This window comes from Chanodichthys erythropterus, chromosome 20, assembly GCF_024489055.1.
Source record: "Chanodichthys erythropterus isolate Z2021 chromosome 20, ASM2448905v1, whole genome shotgun sequence".
NCBI lineage: Eukaryota > Metazoa > Chordata > Actinopteri > Cypriniformes > Xenocyprididae > Chanodichthys > Chanodichthys erythropterus.
Window position 1 is genome coordinate 33,381,767 of NC_090240.1, and position 22,867 is coordinate 33,404,633.

The window sequence follows — 22,867 nt, forward strand, 5'->3', positions numbered from 1 at the left end:
CATTTTTGACGTATGGACATTACTTGGTCACAGTTACCTCTGACAACAGATCACTCTAAATTGTAATAAAGAACCATGCATTTTCTGTAAAACTGCTTTGAAACAATATGTATTGTGAAAAGCGCTATACAAGCAAATGGGAATTAAATTGAAATGTGTGAATTAGATTGAAATGTGTGAATTAGAGAGAGGAACTTTCCTGCACAGTGGCAGCATTTCATTCATTTTTCAAAATTTTAATCCTCCATATTAAAATAATTGTAATTATATCAGAAGTAGCTGTGCTTGATGAATTTTCAAATAATCAGCACTGCAGTAGCTACAACAGAATCTCTATGTTCATCATTCACACTGTATATTAAAACTCATCATTGGTTCATTTTCTCATTGAACTCTTTTGAACACATTTTTTTCCCAATCTGGCTTGATTGAGTTTTATTATTATTATTTAAAGATCATTTTTAGATGATTCCTAAACTTTACATCAACAAAAATGTAAAGCACAGGGTTCAAGCAACAGTGTGAGAAAGCTAACATTCGGCAAGTAAAATATGCATAGTCGAGTCTAATGCTTAATTCACACTCTGTGAATGGCTTGATATTCTGATCTGTCAAAGATTTTAAGAAGATAACAATGTTATATGGAGCCCAACCAACAAAAAACACCAGCACAATAACAAATGTTACTTCAAAAGTCCTGTGTCTCTCATTGGTCTGAGATTTTGTTATGGACCAAAACATTCTACCATAGCAATAACCCATGATTAGAAATGCAATGAAGAAGAAAGCATTTTGAAAATAAACTATACCAGATTTCATTTCAACACTGTCATACTCACAGTATGTACTATTAAAATGTGGTATAACTTTGCTATAAAGTGAATTGGGCAGTGAAACTGCTCCGCTCAGGATCCAAATGATAATTGGAGCGACAGAAAATCCTCTGCATTTCTCCCAGTCAGACAGAGGATGAACCACTGCCATGTAACGCTGAACGGTCATGAGAGTCAAGAACAACACACTGCTGTAAAAGCCAACATAGAACAGAAAATTCACCGCTTTACAGCCAATCTCTCCAAACGTCCAACCCCAGATGTAGTACGAGGCCCAGAATGGAAGTCCAAACGTGAACAGCAGATTTGATAGCGTTAAATTGAGAATGAAGATGTTGGTGAGGGATTTGAGACTCTCGTAGAGCGCCAGGATGACCAGAACAAGGATGTTACCGATGCAGCTTAACCCAACCACTATTGTGAAAAAGACAGGAATAATAATGGATCCAACTTTCACCACCTCTTCTTTGACACACAACTGGTTGCCATAGTTTTGGCTATAGTAGTCAGAGTCAGGGTCCATTGTCTCCTCATCAGCCATGTTGTTCTGGAACAACACAAACTACTTCAGTTAGACCAGATCAGATTTGTCCAGGTTCAGTGATTTACTGTCTGTAGATGTTTTCTGTGGAGAATCAAGTCAAACATTAATAAAATCTGTTTTTTCATTAGATAAAACGATGAGGAATTAATCAGTTTATCTTAATTTATTCCTGTGACAAAATACTAAATACAGCCTGACATTTAGTTCTTCCCTGCTGCTCTTTCCACTGTGTCTCGAACTAAATGGAATCAAACTAATTTTATAGGAATTTAGGAAATAAAAACTAATTCCCTATTACTTTTTGAGTTGAGTATCTTGTCAAGACAGCTGAGCAGATCAAATGTGGAAGACATGTTTACCTTTACTGTATTTTACAGGATGGCAAAATTCCTCTCTTTTCTCAACACACAAATGCACTGAAAAAAAAAATATAAAATAAGTTTCACTCAGTAATGCTAGTAAATTTCACAAAGAAATTAAACTAAAACAAGGAATTAAACATGAAAGTAGAAAAACTGAAATAGTTTTTTGCTATAAAACATGCTCCAATAATCTTAATTTTCAGTGGTCCAATGAAACATGAACTCATTCTGAAGCCGCCCTCCATGGTAGAAATTTCAATCAATCAAAAAAATCCTCAACTTGCAAGGTTGTGTACTGATGTAAAGTAAAAGTGTAACTTCCTGGATACTTAGCTTGTGTAAAGTAGTCACACATAACAATACTACTAAATGCTCAAACACACTTGAAATGCTTACACACACTGATGAAATGCAAACCTATATATCTGATGTTACACCTACAGTACAAATCCAAACGTTGATAAAGTTACTGAAAATGATTTTTTTAGCATTTGGTTTCTCTTTTTTTACTTGCATGTGCAATCTTCCATATATGTATTCACGTTTAAAGCATAATTCAAGCAAGGTTAAACATAAAGTAAGCTACTTATCTTACTTTAAAAGGTAGTATCACAAACATTAAACATGAGAGTAGAAAAACTGAAATAGTATTTTGTTGTGAACCTGTTTCTAGTTTAGTTTGTTTTCTGTGTTTATCTGCCCTCAGTTTGTTCGATGTTGTCTTTTAGTTTAATACCAATTACGTTCTTTCTCTGTATCTGATTACTGTCTTTGTTCTTTTTTGTAATATTAACACTGCAATATGATCCAACTCATCTCACCTTTATCTTCCTGCTACACTCTAAAAAATAAAACATTGGTTCAACAAAAAAAAAAATATGTTAACGTTTTCCACTGGAATTTTTAACTTAAGCCAATTGGGAGAATTACATTAATTCAAAGCAATATTTTGAGTTGATCCAACATAATGTTTCAAGTAAGGTGAAGACGTTTTTTTTTTTTTTGCCACAATAAAAATACATTTCTAAGTATCATGAACTTAATAATTGTCAATATGAATGCAACTATTTAAGTTGATCCAACATAATGTTTCAAGTAAGGTGAAGACGTTTTTTTTTTTTTTGCCACAATAAAAATACATTTCTAAGTAACATGAACTTAATAATTGTCAATATGAATGCAACTATTTAAGTTGATCCAACGTAATGTTTTAAGTAAGGTGAAGGCGTTTTTTTTTTCCACAATAAAAACACATTTCTAAGTAACATGAACTTAATAATTGTCAATTTGAATGCAACTATTTAAGTTGATCCAACATAATGTTTTAAGTAAGGTGAAGGCGTTTTTTTTTTCCACAATAAAAACACATTTCTAAGTAACATGAACTTAATAATTGTCAATATGAATGCAACTATTTAAGTTGATCCAACATAATGTTTTAAGTAAGGTGAAGGCGGTTTTTTTTTCCCACAATAAAAACACATTTCTAAGTAACATGAACTTAATAATTGTCAATTTGAATGCAACTATTTAAGTTGATCCAACATAATGTTTTAAGTAAGGTGAAGACGTTTTTTTTTTTTGCCACAATAAAAATACATTTCTAAGTAACATGAACTTAATAATTGTCAATTTGAATGCAACTATTTAAGTTGATCCAACATAATGTTTTAAGTAAGGTGAAGATGCTTTTTGGACACCATAAAATGCATTTCTAAGTAACATGATCTTACCAAGCACCACTTGTCATCATGATGGTAAATCTCCAAAAACCCACATTAACACATTAACTCTAAATTAGCATAACAAAACCATAATTACTGCTAAATCTCCCTTACCATTAATCTTGTGCAAAAAACATTATATAACACTCAATTTTAGCATTTACTCTTCCTTTCAAGTGCCATGGGCAAAGCATGATGGGAAATATAAATCCCTGCCCAGTTTCACTTAACTTAAGTTCATCTAAATTAAAAGAAGTGTTCATACAACTCAAAACAATGAAACACGTTTACACGTCATCAGATTGTATTTTACATTAACAGAACTTAAAATTAAATACATTTTTGATTAACTGAAAATGTTAAACTATGACAAGTCATGAAAGTATATTGAATCAATAGGCATAATTTGTGTCATCCAAGCTCAATAAAATAACAATTACAAGTAAAAAGTCTAACAGCATTTCAGAACTTGATTTTTTATTTCACAACAATATATATATTTAAGTAATGTCTAAAGGTCCCCTTTTAGAGTGTACAAACTTATTCAAATGAAGATATTACCTGAATTCTTGATGATATTGACCTTGTAGAGCGCTATATGATCAGAATAAGAACTTGAATAACTTGGATCAACTAGCTAAAATAACTAAGTTAAAGAATGAAGAATCTTATCAATGCTGTAAAAAGAGCAGATGATAGTTCTGAGAGTGATTTGTGAGAGATGTTTGTATGATGGGTTAGTGACATGCATCCTCCCACAAACCTCAGCCTCTACAGGTCCTGTAATCTCATACACAGAGGAAGCTGAAGTGGGTTTGTGATCTTTACAACTGAAGTAACTGTTCCTCTTAAACACATTTGTAATTACAGATGAGGCTAAGAAGATAGAAAATGTCATGTAACCTTATAGGGTTCTGTCAGGCACTTAGGGTTCTGTCAGGCACTTGTCAGGAAAATAATTAATTAATTAATTATTTTCACTAAGTTTTATTTATTAAACAGTACATATGAGATCTTTAAGATATTTAACCTTATGCGCGCTCGGTTCATTGGGGTTCTATATACAGTAGATATACAGATTTATGCCAAAAAGGTTCTAAAAGGAGAAATGTCTTAAATGTTTACGTAATACTTTCATTTTGAATCAGTTAATTCATTTTTTTTTATATGTGATAAAGTGTTTACAAGCTAGTTTATTCATAAAATTGACTTAAAATTAAAAACGAATAAAAACAAAATTAATTAATAAAAATGAAATCCATAAAATGATCCCATGATGGGAACCCTAAAAGGTTCTATATATGATGCGCCTGACAGAAGCCTTTAAGATTCTGTTTAGAACCTTTTAAGAGTGTAGAACCTTTTTTGCATAACTTGCAACAAAGTTCTAACTTCTATATAGAACTGAACTGAAACGTGTTTCTAAGAGTGTAACTGTTTTAGTGATGTACACTAAAATATTTCCATTTATTTCAACTTAAAAACTCAAAAGTTCTCAAAGTTCAGTTGCTGACTTAATTTTTAATTTACAATCAAATTTGGCTGTCTGAGTCATTTCAACTTAATTTATATTAAACTGACTGAAAAATCAGGTTGAATCTTGTATTGCTTCATAAGAACTTTATTGAGAGAGCTGTTTAATAATCATTTGAATAGCAAACTGTCAGCTCCAGTAATGAAAAGATTTATCTTAAACTCTGTCATGGAAACTAGCATGTATAAAGCTTAATTAAACAATTTAATAAATTAAAAAGTAATTTATACCTGTACAAATAAATGCCTTTGTTTCCTAATGTGTGATCATTTGTTTCCATAGCAACCCATTGTGTTCACCTGTGTCTTGTTCAGCTCCATGTGTGTATTTAAACCCTCCGTTCAGTTCAGTTCAGTTCAGTTCTTTTTCTGGTGTCTTTATGGTTAAGATTATTTTATGTTGCTCTTGTGTGGTTCTCCTGTGCCAGAGTGCTTTTTATTTAGTACTTTAATAAAGTAGGACTGTTGCTAACATTGTGGAATCACCTGTGACAGGAAACCAGACCTTTAAAGAAAGAATGTATCATGCAGCATTCCTCCCAGCCAACCAGCTGATGTCCCTATCCCAAAATGGCCACCCTCTGGAGGAATATGTATGGGAATTCTATGAACTGGACTGTTTTCATGTCCGTTTGGATGAGCCTTTGTATTCTCTGATGCCATTGAATACAGGCAACTGCATCCTGGAGCAATACATCCTCCATGCAGTTCTGCTCAAAATGTCCAAACTCCACATGGGCTCCAAGTCCACATTGGACCCAAAGCTCAGCCAGGCTTCAGCCATGCCCCTTATGGACTACATGCCTGAGCCCCCCACAGACTCAAAGCCTGTGCCTGCAACAAAGCCATGTAAAAACCATGTAGATTGGGCCAAATGCAGTCTGTCCAGGTGAATACCAGTAAAACCATCCACCCCAGAGGGAGTTTTAGTTGAGTTTATTCATATGAAGTAGAGCCCTGCCCATACGCCACTAAAGGTCCGCTATGCGAGGTCCCCATGGATTGGTATGATGAGCTGGATGATTTAATTCCTCAAAGCCTCCAATCCCAGTTGATCCCACTGTGACGAGCAGGGCGGGCGAGAGCCGTGAGGGAACGGCGCGAGGCCGGTGACGCGAGTGATAATGAGCGTGCCGGCCTCGAGTCTCTCACGGAGGAGCTCCGGGAGCATAAAAGGAGGATTGACGACCGTGGAGGACGAGAGAGGACCAGGCCTGGACTTTATTTTATGTTTTATTATGTTTGTGTGGCCGGCAGACGTTACTTTCGTTTTGTTCTTTGTTTATTTTGCATTAAAGTTACGTTGAATGTTCGCCGGTTCCCGCCTCCTTCTTCCCATATTTACGAACTGTGTTACATTGGTGGAGGAGGGACATGCTGTCGGAGAGCCCTCGCTGCTGAGGGGGATCGCGGTGCTGCGGAGTTCGGGCAGCGCGGGAGTGGGAAGACCGCGAGAGGCTGCCCGAGGCGGTGGTGCTGGAGCCTTGTGAAAGGTGGGACGGAGACCCGGATGCCGTGCTCCTGGGACGAGGTGGGGTGGCTGCCGTACTGGACCTGGAGGGAGCGGAGGAGTCGCCGCCGTCTGCCGTGGGCCGGAGCCTGCTGCCGTCCGCCATGAAGGGGAGGAGCAGGGGACGGGGGACTCGCTGCCGGCTGCCCTCAGTCGGAGGAGCCATCGCCGGCCGCCAGGAGGCGGTCGAGGATCGGGCCGTCCACCGAGCGTCCAGTGCCACCGCATGGCACCGCGAGAAAGAGCCTCTTGGCAGGCTGAGGACCGAGCGGCAGTGTGTCGGGGAACCGGACCAAGAATTTTTTTTCCCCTTTCTCCGGGAGTATAAAAGGAGGAGCGACGACCGTGGAGGACGAGAGAGGACCAGGCCTGGACTTTATTTTATGTTTTATTATGTTTGTGTGGCCGGCAGACGTCCGCGAGGGTCTGCCGGCATTACTTTCGTTTTGTTCTTTGTTTATTTTGCATTAAAGTTACGTTGAATGTTCGCCGGTTCCCGCCTCCTTCTTCCCATATTTACAAACTGTGTTACACCCACCCAGCCTCAAGTCTTCTTTTTTTGCCCCTAGTCCCGCCATAGCCTCCCACTTTCTCCTCCTCTGATGTGCCTCCCTGTGCTCCCTTCAGCCCTTCGGCTCCTCCTTCAGTGGCTCTGCCCAGCTGCTTGGATTCACCTTGGGCTTCCAGGTCTCCCTGGTGTGTCGACCCCATGCTTCCCCGTCGACCCATTGGCTCCACCTTGGCTCCACATTCCCTCAGCTCCACCAGGCTCCCTTGTCCCCCTGGCTCCACCTTGGTCAGTCATCACCCTGGTGCAGTGAACTTCTGGGCCTCTGGCTACATCTCGTCCCTCCACCCCTTCGACTCTACTGGGATCCTGATTCCCTCAGGCTCCACCATTGTCCTCACTCCCACCGGCTCTACCCCGGTCCAGCGAGTCTGCAGGTCATCTCCAATCCATCTCAATTTGGGTCTTCAGGTGTGTTCAATTTTGGCTGTGGCTAAATGTAACCAATTGGTGAGATTTGCATCTTACAGTCATGGAGAAGCTGGGGGGACACTTTCTGCTTCATGCAGTGTCCTACTGTATTTGGCCAATCATAAAACAGCTGTGAGTAGAGTATCATATACACTGTGTCAGAATGATGATTTATTACTCTAATTTATGGCTTAATTTATGACCCAAATTTCTGTGTGTTGTCAGTGAAGCTGGCTGGACAGTGGATGTCAAATATGTTTTATGAGGGCTGTGAGCCTTGATTGGCAGGTCAGTGGTTGTCAATGGTTGTTTTTTATGGCTGAATTTATAGCTGTTGTCCCCTGATTGGCAGGTCAAGAGTGTCAATGAGATATAGAGTGAGTTGGATTTATAGTTAGATATATGGGTAAATTTATGGTGGTTTTATCTCAGCCCCAGATTTGGCATTTTTTATGACACTTTGGTGAATCCTGGGTATCTGGCTTCTTTCAGTCTGTTGGGAACTGATGGTGACCATGTTTTTCCTTTGATTGTGGGGTGGAAGTCACCCTAGCAAATTTCACACCTCAGTGTTAAAATCAGTGCTGTTTGGGGTCAATGGGGTATATGGTATATGAGTCAGAATATCTGAGTCAAGACATTAAGGATGTATTACCCCTACACCACACTGGCTATATTTATTTAAAATTACATGTCTGGGCATGTTCTTTTTTAGAACAACTGTGTGTGTGTGTGTGTGTGTGTGTGTGTGTGTGTGTGTGTGTGTGTGTGTGTGTGTGTGTGTGTGTGTGTTGGCACCATAGGATGATCAGTAATACCAAAACTATAGATTAATGTTAGTTCCTAAGACAAAGAATCAGAAATATTCATCAAGCCAAAGAGTCCTCATTAACCACACACCCCAGAATAGGTGTTGTTTGGGAGATGTTCTTTCCGGAGCATCTGTATCTGTGTTTCCAAACTCACCGATATGATCTATGTTAAAAAGACAAAAGAATGAAAAACATTTATTCAACTCACAGTAAAGGTGATTCTGAGTCAACCCGGTGGGGGGATCCTCTGTGTTTGTGTTAATGGTTTTACGACATTGCTTAGATGTCTTCATCAAAACCTTTCTGGTAATTCACTGGGCTCTCACACAAAAACATCTTATGCTGATTTAGTCTACATAACATCATTCAATTCAATTCACATTTATTTGTATAGTGCTTTTCACGATATGCATTGTTTCAAAGCAGCTTTACAGGGAGTGCATGTCAACGTTTCAATAATCTGGTATCAGAGTGTGCAAGTTGTGCAATTTCAGAAATGTATATACAGTTAGCTAACAATTTATTAATTTAAACAATGTATTAAATTATGGAAGAAACAATGTGCTTACTGAAGTTATGAAAATATGTTAACAAATGATTAGGATATATAGAAAAATTTAGCACTGGTGCATGTTGATCCAGAGTTTGGTCCTTGTAGGGGGTTGGGGTCATATCTCCACAGGAGTTGAGGCATCTGAAGTCTTCTTCAGATCTGAATGTGTCTTTACTTTTGATACATTTGAAAAGTTTTAGTTTTAATAGTGTGTGTGTGTGTGTGTGTGTGTGTGTGTGTGTGTGTGTGCGTCTGTGTGTGTGTGTGTGTGTGTGTGTGTGTGTGTGTGTGTGCGTCTGTGTGTTTTACAAAACAACATAAACTTTCACAATAGACCAGGAGAGAGGATTTCTGTATTCTTTATAGCTAATTGTTTTTTTCCTATATGCCTTACACAAGTTCATAGTAAATTAGTCTCTTGAATGTACTTTTATGCAAATATAATACCTGTAGAAAGATTGTTTGATTTTATATATAGCCTTTACAAGGACATGTAACTTTGGTTCTTAATGTGTTTGCAGCATAGTCCCTCTAACAAACCTGACAGAGGAGCAAAAATGTACAAAGATTTTTAGCGCATACAGTAGCTTTATTTGAGACAGAGAAGATGGTGATAATAGTTGAAAACATACTATAATCTTTCACCTCAAGCGGGATGTTGAAAGAAATTATTCTGCAGACATTAAAGAACTTAGGAAAATAATTTGAAATGCTGGTTTGTCAAATAAGAAAGTTCAGTCATATATATTTAAAAAGTTTCATCACACATGCTTTCCCATGTGAGGAAAAGCACTTACACTGGTGTGTCTTCACCAAAAACAAAAACACACCCCAACCAATACAATGCGAATAGTGTCATCTGCTATCTGAACAAGTTGACTAAATTTAGTGGAATAATAAAAACGTCATTGACAAAACCAGATTTACAAACTTGTAACAACCTTAGAAATTGCTGACGAATGGCTTTTTGTGTTTTCTGTATTTATTATAAATGGTGCTTCTCTTGTATGTTGTACCCTTTTCTTAGTGATTTGACACTTGAATTTACATGGTGATTTGTGCATATATTTTTTTAATTTTATCTTTGAGTTTTACCAGAGTGTGAAAAGCTGTTGAACAACCTCAAACTTTAATGAATGTGCAGCTTTCAGGGCGTTGCTAGTGTAAGTGTTAGTGTACTTAAGTGTGAAACAGCAAGACTTACTTTTCGTGTTGATGCTTCATGAGATCCATATCATAGATAGCTGGAAAGTTGCACACATAGATTTTAGCACAACTATTTACACACACAGAAAAATATCTAACTGTATATTGTCACTTTCATTGAACATTCCATTACCTGTTTATTTGAGGGTCAAAGAAACTGGAAATAGCTGAAACATACTAAGCTACTTTCTTTATTTTGTGCTGGATGTTGAAGTTAAAAAGTGTTAGTAAAAAACAAACAAACAAACTAAACTTTAAAAGCAACATGAAACCATAATATCCCTATTGAAAATGTTGTATAATTGAGTTATATAATTACATGTTGAAGCATACTTTCAGTTTGAAAATGACTTCCATAGTATTTTCTTTTAGTATAAAGCTTTGTCTGGATCACCCAACACAAAGTTTTTTGTTCCGACCTCAAAAAGATCACACCTAGAAGAGTTTTCTTGAGCCTTGCAAGTTTGTACTATATGCTTAAAACTTAATGATCAACATGATTCCCTTGTGGTTGTTAAACACCTCAAGTAAATAATTTTAAATGTAGTTTTGTCAAAAGAAAAAAGGTTCATCCATACATTTAAAAAAGTTTTCTAAGTGGGAATTATGTATTTGTCACAAACAAATTTAAAGAGTTTTTACTCGTGTGAGGAAACCACTTGGCTACATTAGTAATAAAAAATGCTGGTCATCAGACTGTTTTAAAAGAAATTAAAGAATAAAATAAAGTAAAAGTTTTGTTTAAACATGCCTTGCTTTCTATGGCAAACAGATGTTTAAATGTTTAAATGATTAAAATCACTTATTTAACTCAGAAATTTGAAGTAAATGTGTTTTTGTTCTTTTGCAACACGCACGCACATACACACACACACACACACACATACTTGTTTTTGTGAAATGTGGGGACATTCCATAGGCGTAATGGTTTTTATACTGTACAAACCGTATTTTCTATCCCCCTACACTACCCCTACCCCTAAACCTAACCCTCACAGGAAACTGTGCACACTTTTACTTTGTCACAAAAACTCATTCTGTGTGATTTATAAGCCTTTTGAAAAGTGGGGACATGCTGAATGTCCTCATATTTCACCTCTTTTTGTAATACCTATGTCATACCCATGTCATTATACACATTTGTGTCCTGATATTTCACAAAAACAAGTACACACACACACACACACACACACACACACACACCAACACACACACACACATATATAGAGAAAAACACCTGTTTATTTGGGCTCAAAGACGATGGTAATAGTTGAAACATTCTACACTCATCTCTTTAATTTTGTGCTGTATGTTGAAGTTAAAAAAATTGATAGTAAAAAACAAACAAGCTAAACTTGACAACATGAAAACATAATATTCCTATTGAAAATGTTGTATAATTGAGAATATTGTATAATTACATGTTTAAGCATACTCACAGTTTTCTTTTAGTATGAATCTTGATCACTCAACACAAAGTTTTGTGTTCTGCCCTCACAAAGATAACACCTAGATTAGTTTTTGCTCGTGTGAGGAAACCACTCAGCTACATTAGTTATAAAAATGCTGGTCATCAGACTGTTTTAAAAGAAATTAAAAAATAAAATAAAAGTAAAAAGTTTAAAGAAAATAGACAACATGTCTTGCTTTTGTGGCAAACAAATGAGTAAATATTTAAACGTTTAAAATTGTGTGTCTTATTTTACTGTATTTGTATGTATTTGTTCTTTTGCAACACACACACACACACACACACAGACGCACACACACACACACAGACGCACACACACACACACACACACACACACACACACACACACACACACACACACACACACACACTATTAAAACTAAAACTTTTCAAATGTATCAAAAGTAAAGACACATTCAGATCTGAAGAAGACTTCAGATGCCTCAACTCCTGTGGAGATATGACCCCAACCCCCTACAAGGACCAAAACTCTGGATCAACATGCACCAGTGCTAAATTTTTCTATATATCCTAATCATTTGTTAACATATTTTCATAACTTCAGTAAGCACATTGTTTCTTCCATAATTTAATACATTGTTTAAATTAATAAATTGTTAGCTAACTGTATATACATTTCTGAAATTGCACAACTTGCACACTCTGATACCAGATTATTGAAACGTTGACATGCACTCCCTGTAAAGCTGCTTTGAAACAATGCATATCGTGAAAAGCACTATACAAATAAATGTGAATTGAATTGAATGATGTTATGTAGACTAAATCAGCATAAGATGTTTTTGTGTGAGAGCCCAGTGAATTACCAGAAAGATTTTGATGAAGACATCTAAGCAATGTCCTAAAACCGTTAACACAAACACAGAGGATCCCCCCACCGGGTTGACTCAGAATCACCTTTACTGTGAGTTAAATAAATGTTTTTCATTCTTTTGTCTTTTTAACATAGATCATATCGGTGAGTTTGGAAACACAGATACAGATGCTCCAGAAAGAACATCTCCCAAACAACACCTATTCTGGGGTGTGTGGGTAATGAGGACTCTTTGGCTTGATGAATATTTCTGATTCTTTGTCTTAGGAACTAACATTAATCTATAGTTTTGGTATTACTGATCATCCTATGGTGCCAACACACACACACACACACACACACACACACACACACACACACACACACACACACACACACACACACACACACACACACACACACACACACACACACACAGTTGTTCTAAAAAAGAACATGCCCAGACATGTAATTTTAAATAAATATAGCCAGTGTGGTGTAGGGGTAATACATCCTTAATGTCTTGACTCAGATATTCTGACTCAATTAACATATACCCCATTGACCCCAAACAGCACTGATTTTAACACTGAGGTGTGAAATTTGCTAGGGTGACTTCCACCCCACAATCAAAGGAAAAACATGGTCACCATCAGTTCCCAACAGACTGAAAGAAGCCAGATACCCAGGATTCACCAAAGTGTCATAAAAAATGCCAAATCTGGGGCTGAGATACAACCACCATAAATTTACCCATATATCTAACTATAAATCCAACTCACTCTATATCTCATTGACACTCTTGACCTGCCAATCAGGGGACAACAGCTATAAATTCAGCCATAAAAAACAACCATTGACAACCACTGACCTGCCAATCAAGGCTCACAGCCCTCATAAAACATATTTGACATCCACTGTCCAGCCAGCTTGACTGACAACACACAGAAATTTGGGTCATAAATTAAGCCATAAATTAGGGTAATAAATCATCATTCTGACACAGTGTATATGATACTCTACTGCTGTGTCGTCATTAGTTCCCTCCTTCAATTCTGCCCTAGGCCTTTGTCATAATGGATCTGCTCTGGGTTTCTCCCTGGCTCCTTCCTCAGCAGACTCCCCCATGGACTCTTCCTCCTGCCTCTCCTCCTATGGACATTTTTGCTATTTTCTCCTTCCTCCCACTTTTAGTTTACAGCACCAGGAGGCACCTATCAGGAGGGGATGTAAACACGGAAGGGCTGCACTGTTCCAAAGATGAACGAAGGTCTTACGGGTTTGGAATGACATGAGGGTGAGTAATTAATGACAATTTTCATTTTGGGTGAACTAACCCTTTAATAATCATTTGAAACTTAGCAAACTGGCAAGCAAACTCAAGTAGTAAGATGAAAATATTTTTCTTGAACTCAGTCTTGGAAACTATGTATAAACCTTAATTAATTAATATTCACAAATTTAAAATGAATTTATACCAGTAAGATATTATGCTGTAGCCACATTGGACCAGACGGTTTGGAAAATGGATGGATGAATGATTCCGTTGCAGGCGCCATCTTCTGGCAAGACGCAGGAATTCATTCAATGTGCAACTCTCACAGTGCATTATGGGTATTCTTTAGCCATTGAGTATGCATCAGTTGTACTCTTGATATTGCGGTGCATTGTGCATCCTAATGTGTGATCATTTGTTTCCTTAGCAACCGATTGTGTTCACCTGTGTCTCGTTTAGCTACATTTTTATTTATTTATTTATTTATTTTTTTGGTCTGTGTATTTAAACCCTTCTTTGTCTGTGTTCAATGTTAAGGTTGGTTCATGTTGCCCTTGTGTAGTTCTCCTGTGCCAGAGTCTTTTTTTTTTTTTGGTTTTATTTAGTTAAATAATGTAAGACTGATGTTAACAGATACTTGCCTCATTGTGGAACCAACCCATGACAGCATACTTTATTTTACACTCACTTTTCACTCATTGTTCCTATAACAACATCTTAAATAAACAGAATTTGAGGAAATGAACCTGAGTGTGGATATGAAAGTAAAGTGGTGTGTGGGTGTACATATACTCGGAATTGAACACACACACGTACCGGAGCTGTGGGCAGCCATTTTGGGGTAGTGATTGGGGGTTAGGTGGCTTGCTCAAGAGTGGAAAAGAGCACTATTCATTCACTCCGCCCACCTACATTTCCTGCCAGTACTGAGACGCGAACCTGCAACCTTTTCAGCCCCAAGAGGCACCTATCGAGAGGGGATGTTTATGCGGAAACTACGCTCTAACCATTAGACCACAACTGCCCCTGCAAACTGGTTGCATATTTTTGTGCATAATTTGATGCTAATTCACTGTCTGACTGTCGATTTATCCTGCTATAAGTGAAAATGGTTATTTTCACTGATACAAATGTCCACATTGAAACTACTGAAAATAATTTGTGATTAATTTTAACTGTCCACTCCCTTAAAAATAAAGGTTCCAGAAGATCATTTTTGGTTCCTCAAAGAACCTTTCAGTGAACAGTTACTGGACCATTTTTTTTCTCGGTTGTTAAGAACATTTTAAAACCTTTTCCACTAATGAAATCTTTTGAGTAATGGAAAGGTTTCATTTAACTATAGATGCCAATAAAGAACTTTTATTTTACTTTTATTTATATACCTTTATTTAGCAGATGTTTCATAAACTGGAGTCAAGCTTTATGCTCATTCTGTACATTACTTTTACTCTACATTATCCATTGGATTTACACCATACAACAGTGACATACACATGAAAACCATAATGTAAATGCAAACAATAAATAAAAAGTATATATAAATGTATTTTAATTTCATGTTAAAATATTTTCTGCATTAATGACGACACTTTTCAGTGGTTCTTTCATTACGTATATATTTCCAGTTATATTTATAAATGACCTCGTAATGAGAACTTCAACCACAAAAAGTAAGAAAAACGTAGGTTATAATTTAAAACATGATGTTCTCATGCTGTTGCTGCTTGATGAAAATAGGAATTTTTCTTAAAAGTGGCAACATTTCATTCATTTTTTTTTTTTAAATTTTAGTAATGCATATTAAATGATTGTAATCATATCGGCAGTCGCTGTGCAATGACTCAACAAAGTCTTCAAATAATAAGTCCAGCACATTAATAATAATAAAACAATGCTACATTAGCTACAACAGTATATCTACACTCTTAAAAATAAAGGTTTTTATTGGTGTTGATGGCCAAGCCGATGGTTTAGTAACCTTTAACATCGATGGAACATCTTTCTATTGCACAAAATTTTCTTTATTATGGAAAAAGGTTCTTTAGGTTACTAAAACATTCTTCACACCAAGAGAAAATGGTTTCTGGTAAGCACTGATCACTGAAAGGCACTTTGGGGAACCACAAGTGGTTTTTCTATGGCATTGACGCAAAACCTTTGGTTGGAACCTTTATTTTTAAGAGTGATGTAAATCATTCACATCATCTTAGAGCTCATTGTTGGTTCACTGCATTCGGTAAAAGTACTTGAGTTTTCTCTTAGTACATTGAACCCTGCGATTGATTTTTTGCCAATCTGGTTTGACCGGAATCGAGGTTTTTTTTTTTTTGAAAGACCTTCTGCAGAATCATTTTTAGATGATTCCTGAACTTTACGCCAACAAAAACATAAAACACAGGGTTCAAGCAACAGTGTGAGAAAGCTAACATTCGGCAAGCATAATATGCATAGTCAAGTCTAATGCTTAATTCACACTCTGTGAATGGCTTGATATTCTGATCAGTCAAAGATTTTAAGAACAAAACAATGTTATATGGAGCCCAACCAATAAAAAACACCAGTGCAATGCAGAATATTAGTCTAACAGTCTTGTGTCTCTTATTGGTTCGAGATTTTGTTATTGTCCGAAGCATTCTGCCATAGCAATAACCCATGATTAGAAATGCAATGAAGAAAAAAGCATTTTGAAAATATGTGATGCCAGATTTCATTTCAACACTGTCATATTCACAGTATGTATTATTAAAATGTGGTATAACTTTGCTATAAAGTGAACCAAGCAGTGAAACTGCTCCGCTCAGGATCCAAATTATAATTGGAGCGACAGAAAATCCTCTGCATTTCTCCCAGTCAGACAGAGGATGAACCACTGCCATGTAACGCTGAACGGTCATGAGAGTCAAGAACAACACACTGCTGTAAAAGCCAACATAGAACAGAAACTTCACCGCTTTACAGCCAATCTCTCCAAACGTCCAACCCCAGATGTAGTACGAGGCCCAGAATGGAAGTCCAAACGTGAACAGCAGATCTGACAGAGCTACATTGAGGATGAACACGTTGGTCACAGATTTGAGACTCTCGTAGAGCGCCAGGATGACCAGAACAAGGATGTTACCGATGCAGCTTAACACAACCACTATTGTGAAAAAGACTGGAATAATAATGGATCCAACTTTCACCACCTCCTCTTTGACACACAACTCGTTGCCATAGTTTTGGCTATAGTAGTCAGAGTCAGGGTCCATTGTCTCCTCATCAGCCATGTTGTTCTGCAGCATCACAAACTACTTCAGATTTGTCCAGGTTCAGTTTGTTACTCTTTTATGTAGAGAATCAACTCAAACATGAATAAAATCTGCCTTTTCATTAACACAGAAAAAGAAGAAAAAGAACAAGAAAAGAAAGAAAAGAAAAGAAGAAAGTTATATTAATCAGTTTATCTAAATGTATTCCAGTCACAAATTACTAAATACGGTCTTTAGTTCTTACCTGTTGCTCTTTCCACTGTGTCTTTAACTAAATGGAATCAAACTAATTTGACAGGAAATGAAACCATTGTCCCCATTAAGTTTAGCGTTCTTGAGCAGACCAAATGTGAAAGAGGTTTCTGTATTTATAGTGGAGAAGTTCCCCTTTTAATTTTTTTTTTTTTTTTACTCACATACACATACACTAAAAAAAAAAATGATGTAGAAAACATTTTCACTCAGAAATAACTAGTACATTTCTCAAACAATTGATACTATGATGAAAAGGCAGCATCATCACAACTATGTTTCTTTTTTTTTTTTTTTTAGAAAGAATTAGTCAGAATAGTCAGGATTTAGACCATACCATAGTACTGAGACTGCTCTCATTAGAGTTACAAATGATTTGCTCTTATCCGATTGTGGTTGTATTTCTCTATTAGTGTTACTAGATCTCATTGCTGCTTTTGACACTATCGATCACAATATTCTTTTGAATAGACACTAAAATTATGTTGGCATTAGTGGAATTGCACTGGCATGTTTCAAATCTTACTTGTCTGATTGTTATCAGTTTATATCAGTAAACGAAGAGATGACATATCGATCACAAGTTCAATATGGAGTACCGCAAGGCTCAGTACTAGGACCGTTGTTTTTCAATCTGTACATGCTACCCTTGGGAGATATCATTAGGAAGCATGGCGTTAGTTTTCATTGTTACGCTGATGATACTCAGCTTTATATTTCTTCGCGCCCTGACAAAACTTACCAATTCACAAAATTATCAGAATGTGTAGCTGATATAAAAAACTGGATGACCAGTACCTCCACACGTAATAACCTAGAATACTGTCTAACACTTGATGCTGCTCTGTTAAGTCTTTGTCGTCAGTTACCTGGGTGTGCTCTTTGATACTAATCTTTCATTTGAAGGCCACATTTCTAACATCTGTAAAACCGCATTCTTCCATCTTAAAATATATCTAAACTACGACATATGCTCTCAAAGAATAATGCAGAACAGATAGTTTATGCGTTCATGACCTCAAGGCTAGATTACTGTACCGCTCTACTGGGTGGTTGCCCTGCTCGCTTGATAAACAAACTCCAGCTGGACCAAAATGCAGCAGCTAGAGTTCTAGAACCAGGAAGTATGACCATATTAGCCCAGTTGTGTCAACACTGCATTGGCTCCGAATAGATTTTAAAATCTTGATAATTACTTACAAAGCACTAAATGGTTTAGCTCCCCAGTACCTGAGTGAGCTCTTAACGCATTATAGTCCTTCATGTCTATTGCGTTCTCAGAATTCAGGACAGTTGATAATCAACTTCCGCAGGCCGTAGATCCTTTTCCTATTTGGCACTTAAACTTTGGAACAATCTTCTTAGAATTGTTCAGGAAGCAGACACACTTTGTCTGCTCAAATCTAGACTAAAAAAGCATCTCTTTAACCTGGCATACACATAACACATTATCAATTTATATTTTCACATCTGTTAAAGGATTGTTGTGTTGTGTTGTGTAAGCTGTGTGAAGTGTTCTAGTTCTAGTTCTAATGTGAACATGCGTTTACTTATCTCACTTGAAGGGTTTGGGTTTACTCAAAATAAATAAAAACAATGCAATCTCAGAATTGTACACAAACCTGTAATAATTAGATATATTAAATTATACAAATGTATGTATTTAATCTCACTTTATTATACTAATAAGCAAAAATTACTTTAGATTAGATTTAGTAATAAGAGTGTTGAACTTCTTCTGGCAGCACTGCTGAAAGGTTACTTTGAGCTGCGCCCTCTACTGTACAGGAGTAAATATGCATTTCCTTCAGCATGAGGCATATTCACTTCACTTTTGGTGTGAAAGGGCATAACATTTGCCAAAAATATAACTTTTTTTGTTGTTATTAAAAGAAAAATAAGCAAGCCCAGCCCAGGTGAGAAAAAGTAATGCAGTTTTTCCCCAACACTGATTATAAGAAGGATGTTGTCTCTTTATCCCGAGGTTTACCGTATTCAGCCGGATCTGGGCCATATCCAGATAAGATGGAGGACCTACTCCTAGACAAGACCACAATGCAACCCTGAAGAAGATTGTCAACTATCTCCTTTGATCAGTGGATCAGTGGCACAGATCCCCCACAGATCCCCCACAAAACCATTTCCATACCAGTGTGATGAATCCGATCTTCAACCAGATGGAACTGTTCCGATCTCAATCTAACTTATGACTAGGGCTGGGTACCGAACTCGATACTTTTTAGGTACCGATCGAACTGCCTCGATACTATCGAGTATCGAAAAGTGTCTTGTCATTCGGTACCAAATTTCGGTACCTCAGAATGGAGCCGAGTAGAGGGGCGGAGAAATGCTTTCGCTGTCTCGTTGAGGAGCAAGTAACGTTGCGCTACATTATTATTTATATCTAAATATATAAAACTATACGCGCGAGAGAGACCCTATGTGCGAGAGGGCGAGTGAATCAACGGTTTCGTTTTCCGTTTATCTCCGAATGGACGGGTGAGAAACGGCTGTTTATGTGAGCAGCCGGTTCACTACAGATGCTGTTAACAGAAAACAAAAGTGTCGCACTGCCTGCAGAAACAGCGGAACGCGCAATGTTTTTGTAGTCTAGTTATGGACAGGTACAATACACAGCAGCTTTACATCAGCGTTCTTCCCTCGAGTCTATGGAAACACGCGACCGGTTCGTGACAGGCTCGTTCGCCTGCACGAGCACAGGCTCTGCCTCTGGCTCCAGAACGCGAACAATTCTGCTGAAAAAGGGGTATCGTCCTCCTGATACTGCGGATAATCTTCGGGTCGGGCCAAGTAATAAAAAAATAACATTCAAATTAATTGCGGGTGGATGAGAGATGAATCATTAATGTGTTGATTTTAATAAAGACACAGAACTCTTATTTCAACGAACTTGCGTCACTTACTTCCGCTTTGATCTTGTTAATAATAATTAATTTTTTGAAGAAGAACAATTGCTGAGTGATTTAAAAAGAGCCTCACATACTGAATTTTTGCACTGAAAACTAAACTTTATTAAAACTTTGCACTGATTTATTGTATTGGGTAAATTTTGTTAATTTGTGCTTTTTTTATTCCCCGCAGTGGCTCAGGAGATGTGTCTTTGAGTCTGAAAAAAAGTCAACAAAGTTTAAATATAAAACCAAAGATTTTTTTTTAGGTTATGTAATCTTGTTTAAACAGATTTTATAAAATTGGTATCGAAAAAGGTATCGTTTAGGTATCGGTATCGAAGTCAAGGTATCGGTATCGTCTCGGTATCGAAAATTTTTGAACGATACCCAGCCCTACTTATGACCCTTAATGCTGCCTGAATCATAATCATGCACTGTTCGTTGTTGGCCAGAGGAGAACTGGCCCCCTGACTGAACCTGGTTTCCTAAGTTTTTTTTTTTTTTAAAGTAATGTGGGTAAAAGGCTGTCTGTGTATGTATGTGTGTATATATTTCATATATATATTCACACATCCAAGTATAAATAAATAAAACTGTCTGGAAAGTTTGGTTATTGCTGTTATTTTTTATAATTTTGTTCCTCAGAATCTTCACCAAATTACTGTTTAAACCAGTTCTCAATATAGACTAGAGAAGTGGGTTTGATATATTATGTTTTAAGTTGTTTTTAGCTTGTATTGGGCCTGATTATATCAATATCAATATCTGATTCCCAAGTTTGTTTGTTTTTTTCTCCAATTTTGTCACCTGTTGGAGTTTGGATTCCTTGCTGTTGTTGTCTTTATCTTGCTTAGTTGCAGCCAAAATATTTTCCTGTTATCACTGTAAAGCTGCTTTGACACAATCTGCATTAAAAAAAGCGCTATATAAATAAAGTCCACTTGACTTGACTTGACAATTTGGGCCTACAATGAAATGGCAAGTAAGGCAAGGCAAAGCAAGGCAATTTTATTTGTATATTTAATACACAATGGTAGTTCAAGTGCTTTACATAAAGAAGAACCAAACATAATAATAAAAATGGAATGCATAAGAAATAGAATTAACAGTAAAAATGGAAGAGTTAGGAAGTTTCAGGGAGTTTTTTTGTTGTCCATCAGAGTGGATCTAAATGGATCTTCCTCACGCAGAGGGATAACTATTTATATTTGTCAGGAAGCTGTGTGTTTAAACAGTACCCTTACAGACAAATCTTCCTGGACTAACTCTGTCAGAGCTCCATCCAGAGATAACAAATGCTTACTTCCTAATTCTCCCAGCTCTTTCAACCAAATGCATTAAAAGTCAGAAATAAAAAGATGATACATAAAATATATAAAATGCATTAAAAATGAAATAAAAACAAGAAAAAGAATTAAAAGAATAAAAACATAATAAGTATAAAATAAAGTGCAAGCATTTCGGACATAGCACAGTGCTCAATCAGCAAATGCATAGATAAAAAGAGTCTGGATTTGAATGTGGCTACTGTTGGAGCACTTCTGGAAGCTGGTTCCAGCTGCGGCTGGCGTAACAGCTAAAAGCAGACTCTCCTTGCTTTAAGTGAACCCTTGGTATTTCTAAGTGACTTGATCCTGATGATCTAAGTGATCTGTTAGGTTTATATTCTATGAGCATATATGCAAGTAAGAAGGACTTAATAGTACTAAAGAAGGACTAAAATAGTATTTATTTAATAGTATTAATAGTAATATTTGTTTTCCAAAAATAAATAAATAAATAAGGTACAGTGTACAGAGAAAGTGGCCTTGCCAAGGCTTTTGTTTGTTACACAGAAATATCAAATTTAAGTAATAAAATACAAAATAAAAGAATAGTGTTTTATATTATATTATATTATATTATATTATATTATATTATATTATATTATATTATATTATATTATATTATATTATATTATATTATATTATATTATATTATATTATATTATATTATATTATATTATATTATATTATATTGGCACGTCTTGTGCGCTTAACCAAACTGTAGGCGGGGCTTTATTCAGTAGTCCAATAAAAAATGAACTCGGCTCTGAAGCCAGCCCTCCTTGGCGGAAAATTCTGTCAATCAATAGACTAGCATGCTAGGTTGTAATGTATAATGGTAAACTAAAAGTGGATTTGACGGGATTCTCACAAAAGTCCAAGTATGTCAGCTTATTTTATCACTTTCAAGATCTTCATCAAGGTTTAACAAACTTCCAGCTGTAATACATACATGTTGACTTCAGCCTAAAACAGTGTTTATTCGGAATAAATATTGACATATCATACTGCGCGTGACTTGCTGTGTTGACGCCTTTGAATTCTTGACTGAACTTTTATACAGTGAAACTTCTTTTCGTTATTTATTAAAAAAAATCTAGTTTCTATAACAACAAAAGACGCTTTTCCAAAAAACGCTGTCATTTGAATTCAAACAATACAGTATAAGTCAAAGGAAGAACGCGAACATTCATGTTTGTTTACATTTCAGAAGCATCTGTTTCTAGTGTTGTTGCTGTATCATCGCACATAGGAAATATGCATGTTATTGTTTCTCTCGAAGGTCTTTTAACCACTCTGAGAGGTTAAATGTCTTGTGTGATGATTTTGAAACTTGATATTTATAATTCTGGGTAGTCATAACTTCTCATAAACAAAAAATAGACGCAGAAATGTCATTTGGCTAGTAAAGAAGAACTAATGTGGGTAAAAAAATGTCTGTGTATGTATGTGTGTGTGTATATATATCATATATATATTCACATGATGTCTAAGTATAAATAAAACTGTC

At 36.5% G+C, this 22,867-nt stretch overlaps 3 protein-coding genes across 10 annotated transcripts in view; 1 reads left to right on the forward strand and 2 right to left on the reverse strand.

Annotated features, from left to right (window-relative positions):
• Positions 1-444: 444 nt before the first annotated feature.
• Positions 445-4,149, reverse strand: LOC137008802 (chemokine XC receptor 1-like). The gene is made up of 3 exons (XM_067370518.1): positions 4,025-4,149; positions 1,737-1,793; positions 445-1,458 (listed from the first exon to the last, which is right to left on the reverse strand). Exon 3 carries the CDS (start codon positions 1,372-1,374, stop codon positions 445-447), a length of 930 nt encoding a protein of 309 aa, XP_067226619.1. The 5' UTR covers positions 1,375-1,458; positions 1,737-1,793; positions 4,025-4,149.
• Positions 4,150-14,262: 10,113 nt separating this feature from the next.
• On the reverse strand, positions 14,263-17,199 carry LOC137009180 (chemokine XC receptor 1-like). 2 transcript variants are annotated; one of them, XM_067371169.1, is made up of 2 exons: positions 17,113-17,199; positions 14,263-16,978 (listed from the first exon to the last, which is right to left on the reverse strand). In XM_067371169.1, exon 2 carries the CDS (start codon positions 16,899-16,901, stop codon positions 15,879-15,881), a length of 1,023 nt encoding a protein of 340 aa, XP_067227270.1. In that variant the 5' UTR covers positions 16,902-16,978; positions 17,113-17,199; the 3' UTR covers positions 14,263-15,878. The 2 variants fall into 2 exon arrangements, with proteins under 2 accessions (XP_067227270.1, XP_067227271.1); XM_067371170.1 differs by having other exon boundaries at positions 14,263-16,982; positions 17,113-17,197.
• Positions 17,200-22,170: 4,971 nt separating this feature from the next.
• fyco1a (FYVE and coiled-coil domain autophagy adaptor 1a) overlaps positions 22,171-22,867 on the forward strand; it is a 39,900-nt gene continuing 39,203 nt past the window's right edge. For 6 of the 7 annotated variants that reach the window (XR_010892840.1, XM_067370971.1, XM_067370968.1 and 3 more), the window contains exon 1: positions 22,171-22,238. The gene's annotated coding sequence lies outside the window, so the exon portion shown is untranslated. Of the gene's footprint in view, positions 22,280-22,867 lie in introns of all 7 variants that reach the window. The other variant, XM_067370969.1, reaches the window with a different exon arrangement.

Excerpts from the sequence above, each read along its gene's own strand:
- LOC137009180 (XM_067371169.1), bottom strand. The coding sequence starts at position 16,901 with ATGCTGCAGAACAACATGGCTGATGAGGAGACAATGGACCCTGACTCT.
- LOC137008802 (XM_067370518.1), bottom strand. The coding sequence starts at position 1,374 with ATGGCTGATGAGGAGACAATGGACCCTGACTCTGACTACTATAGCCAA.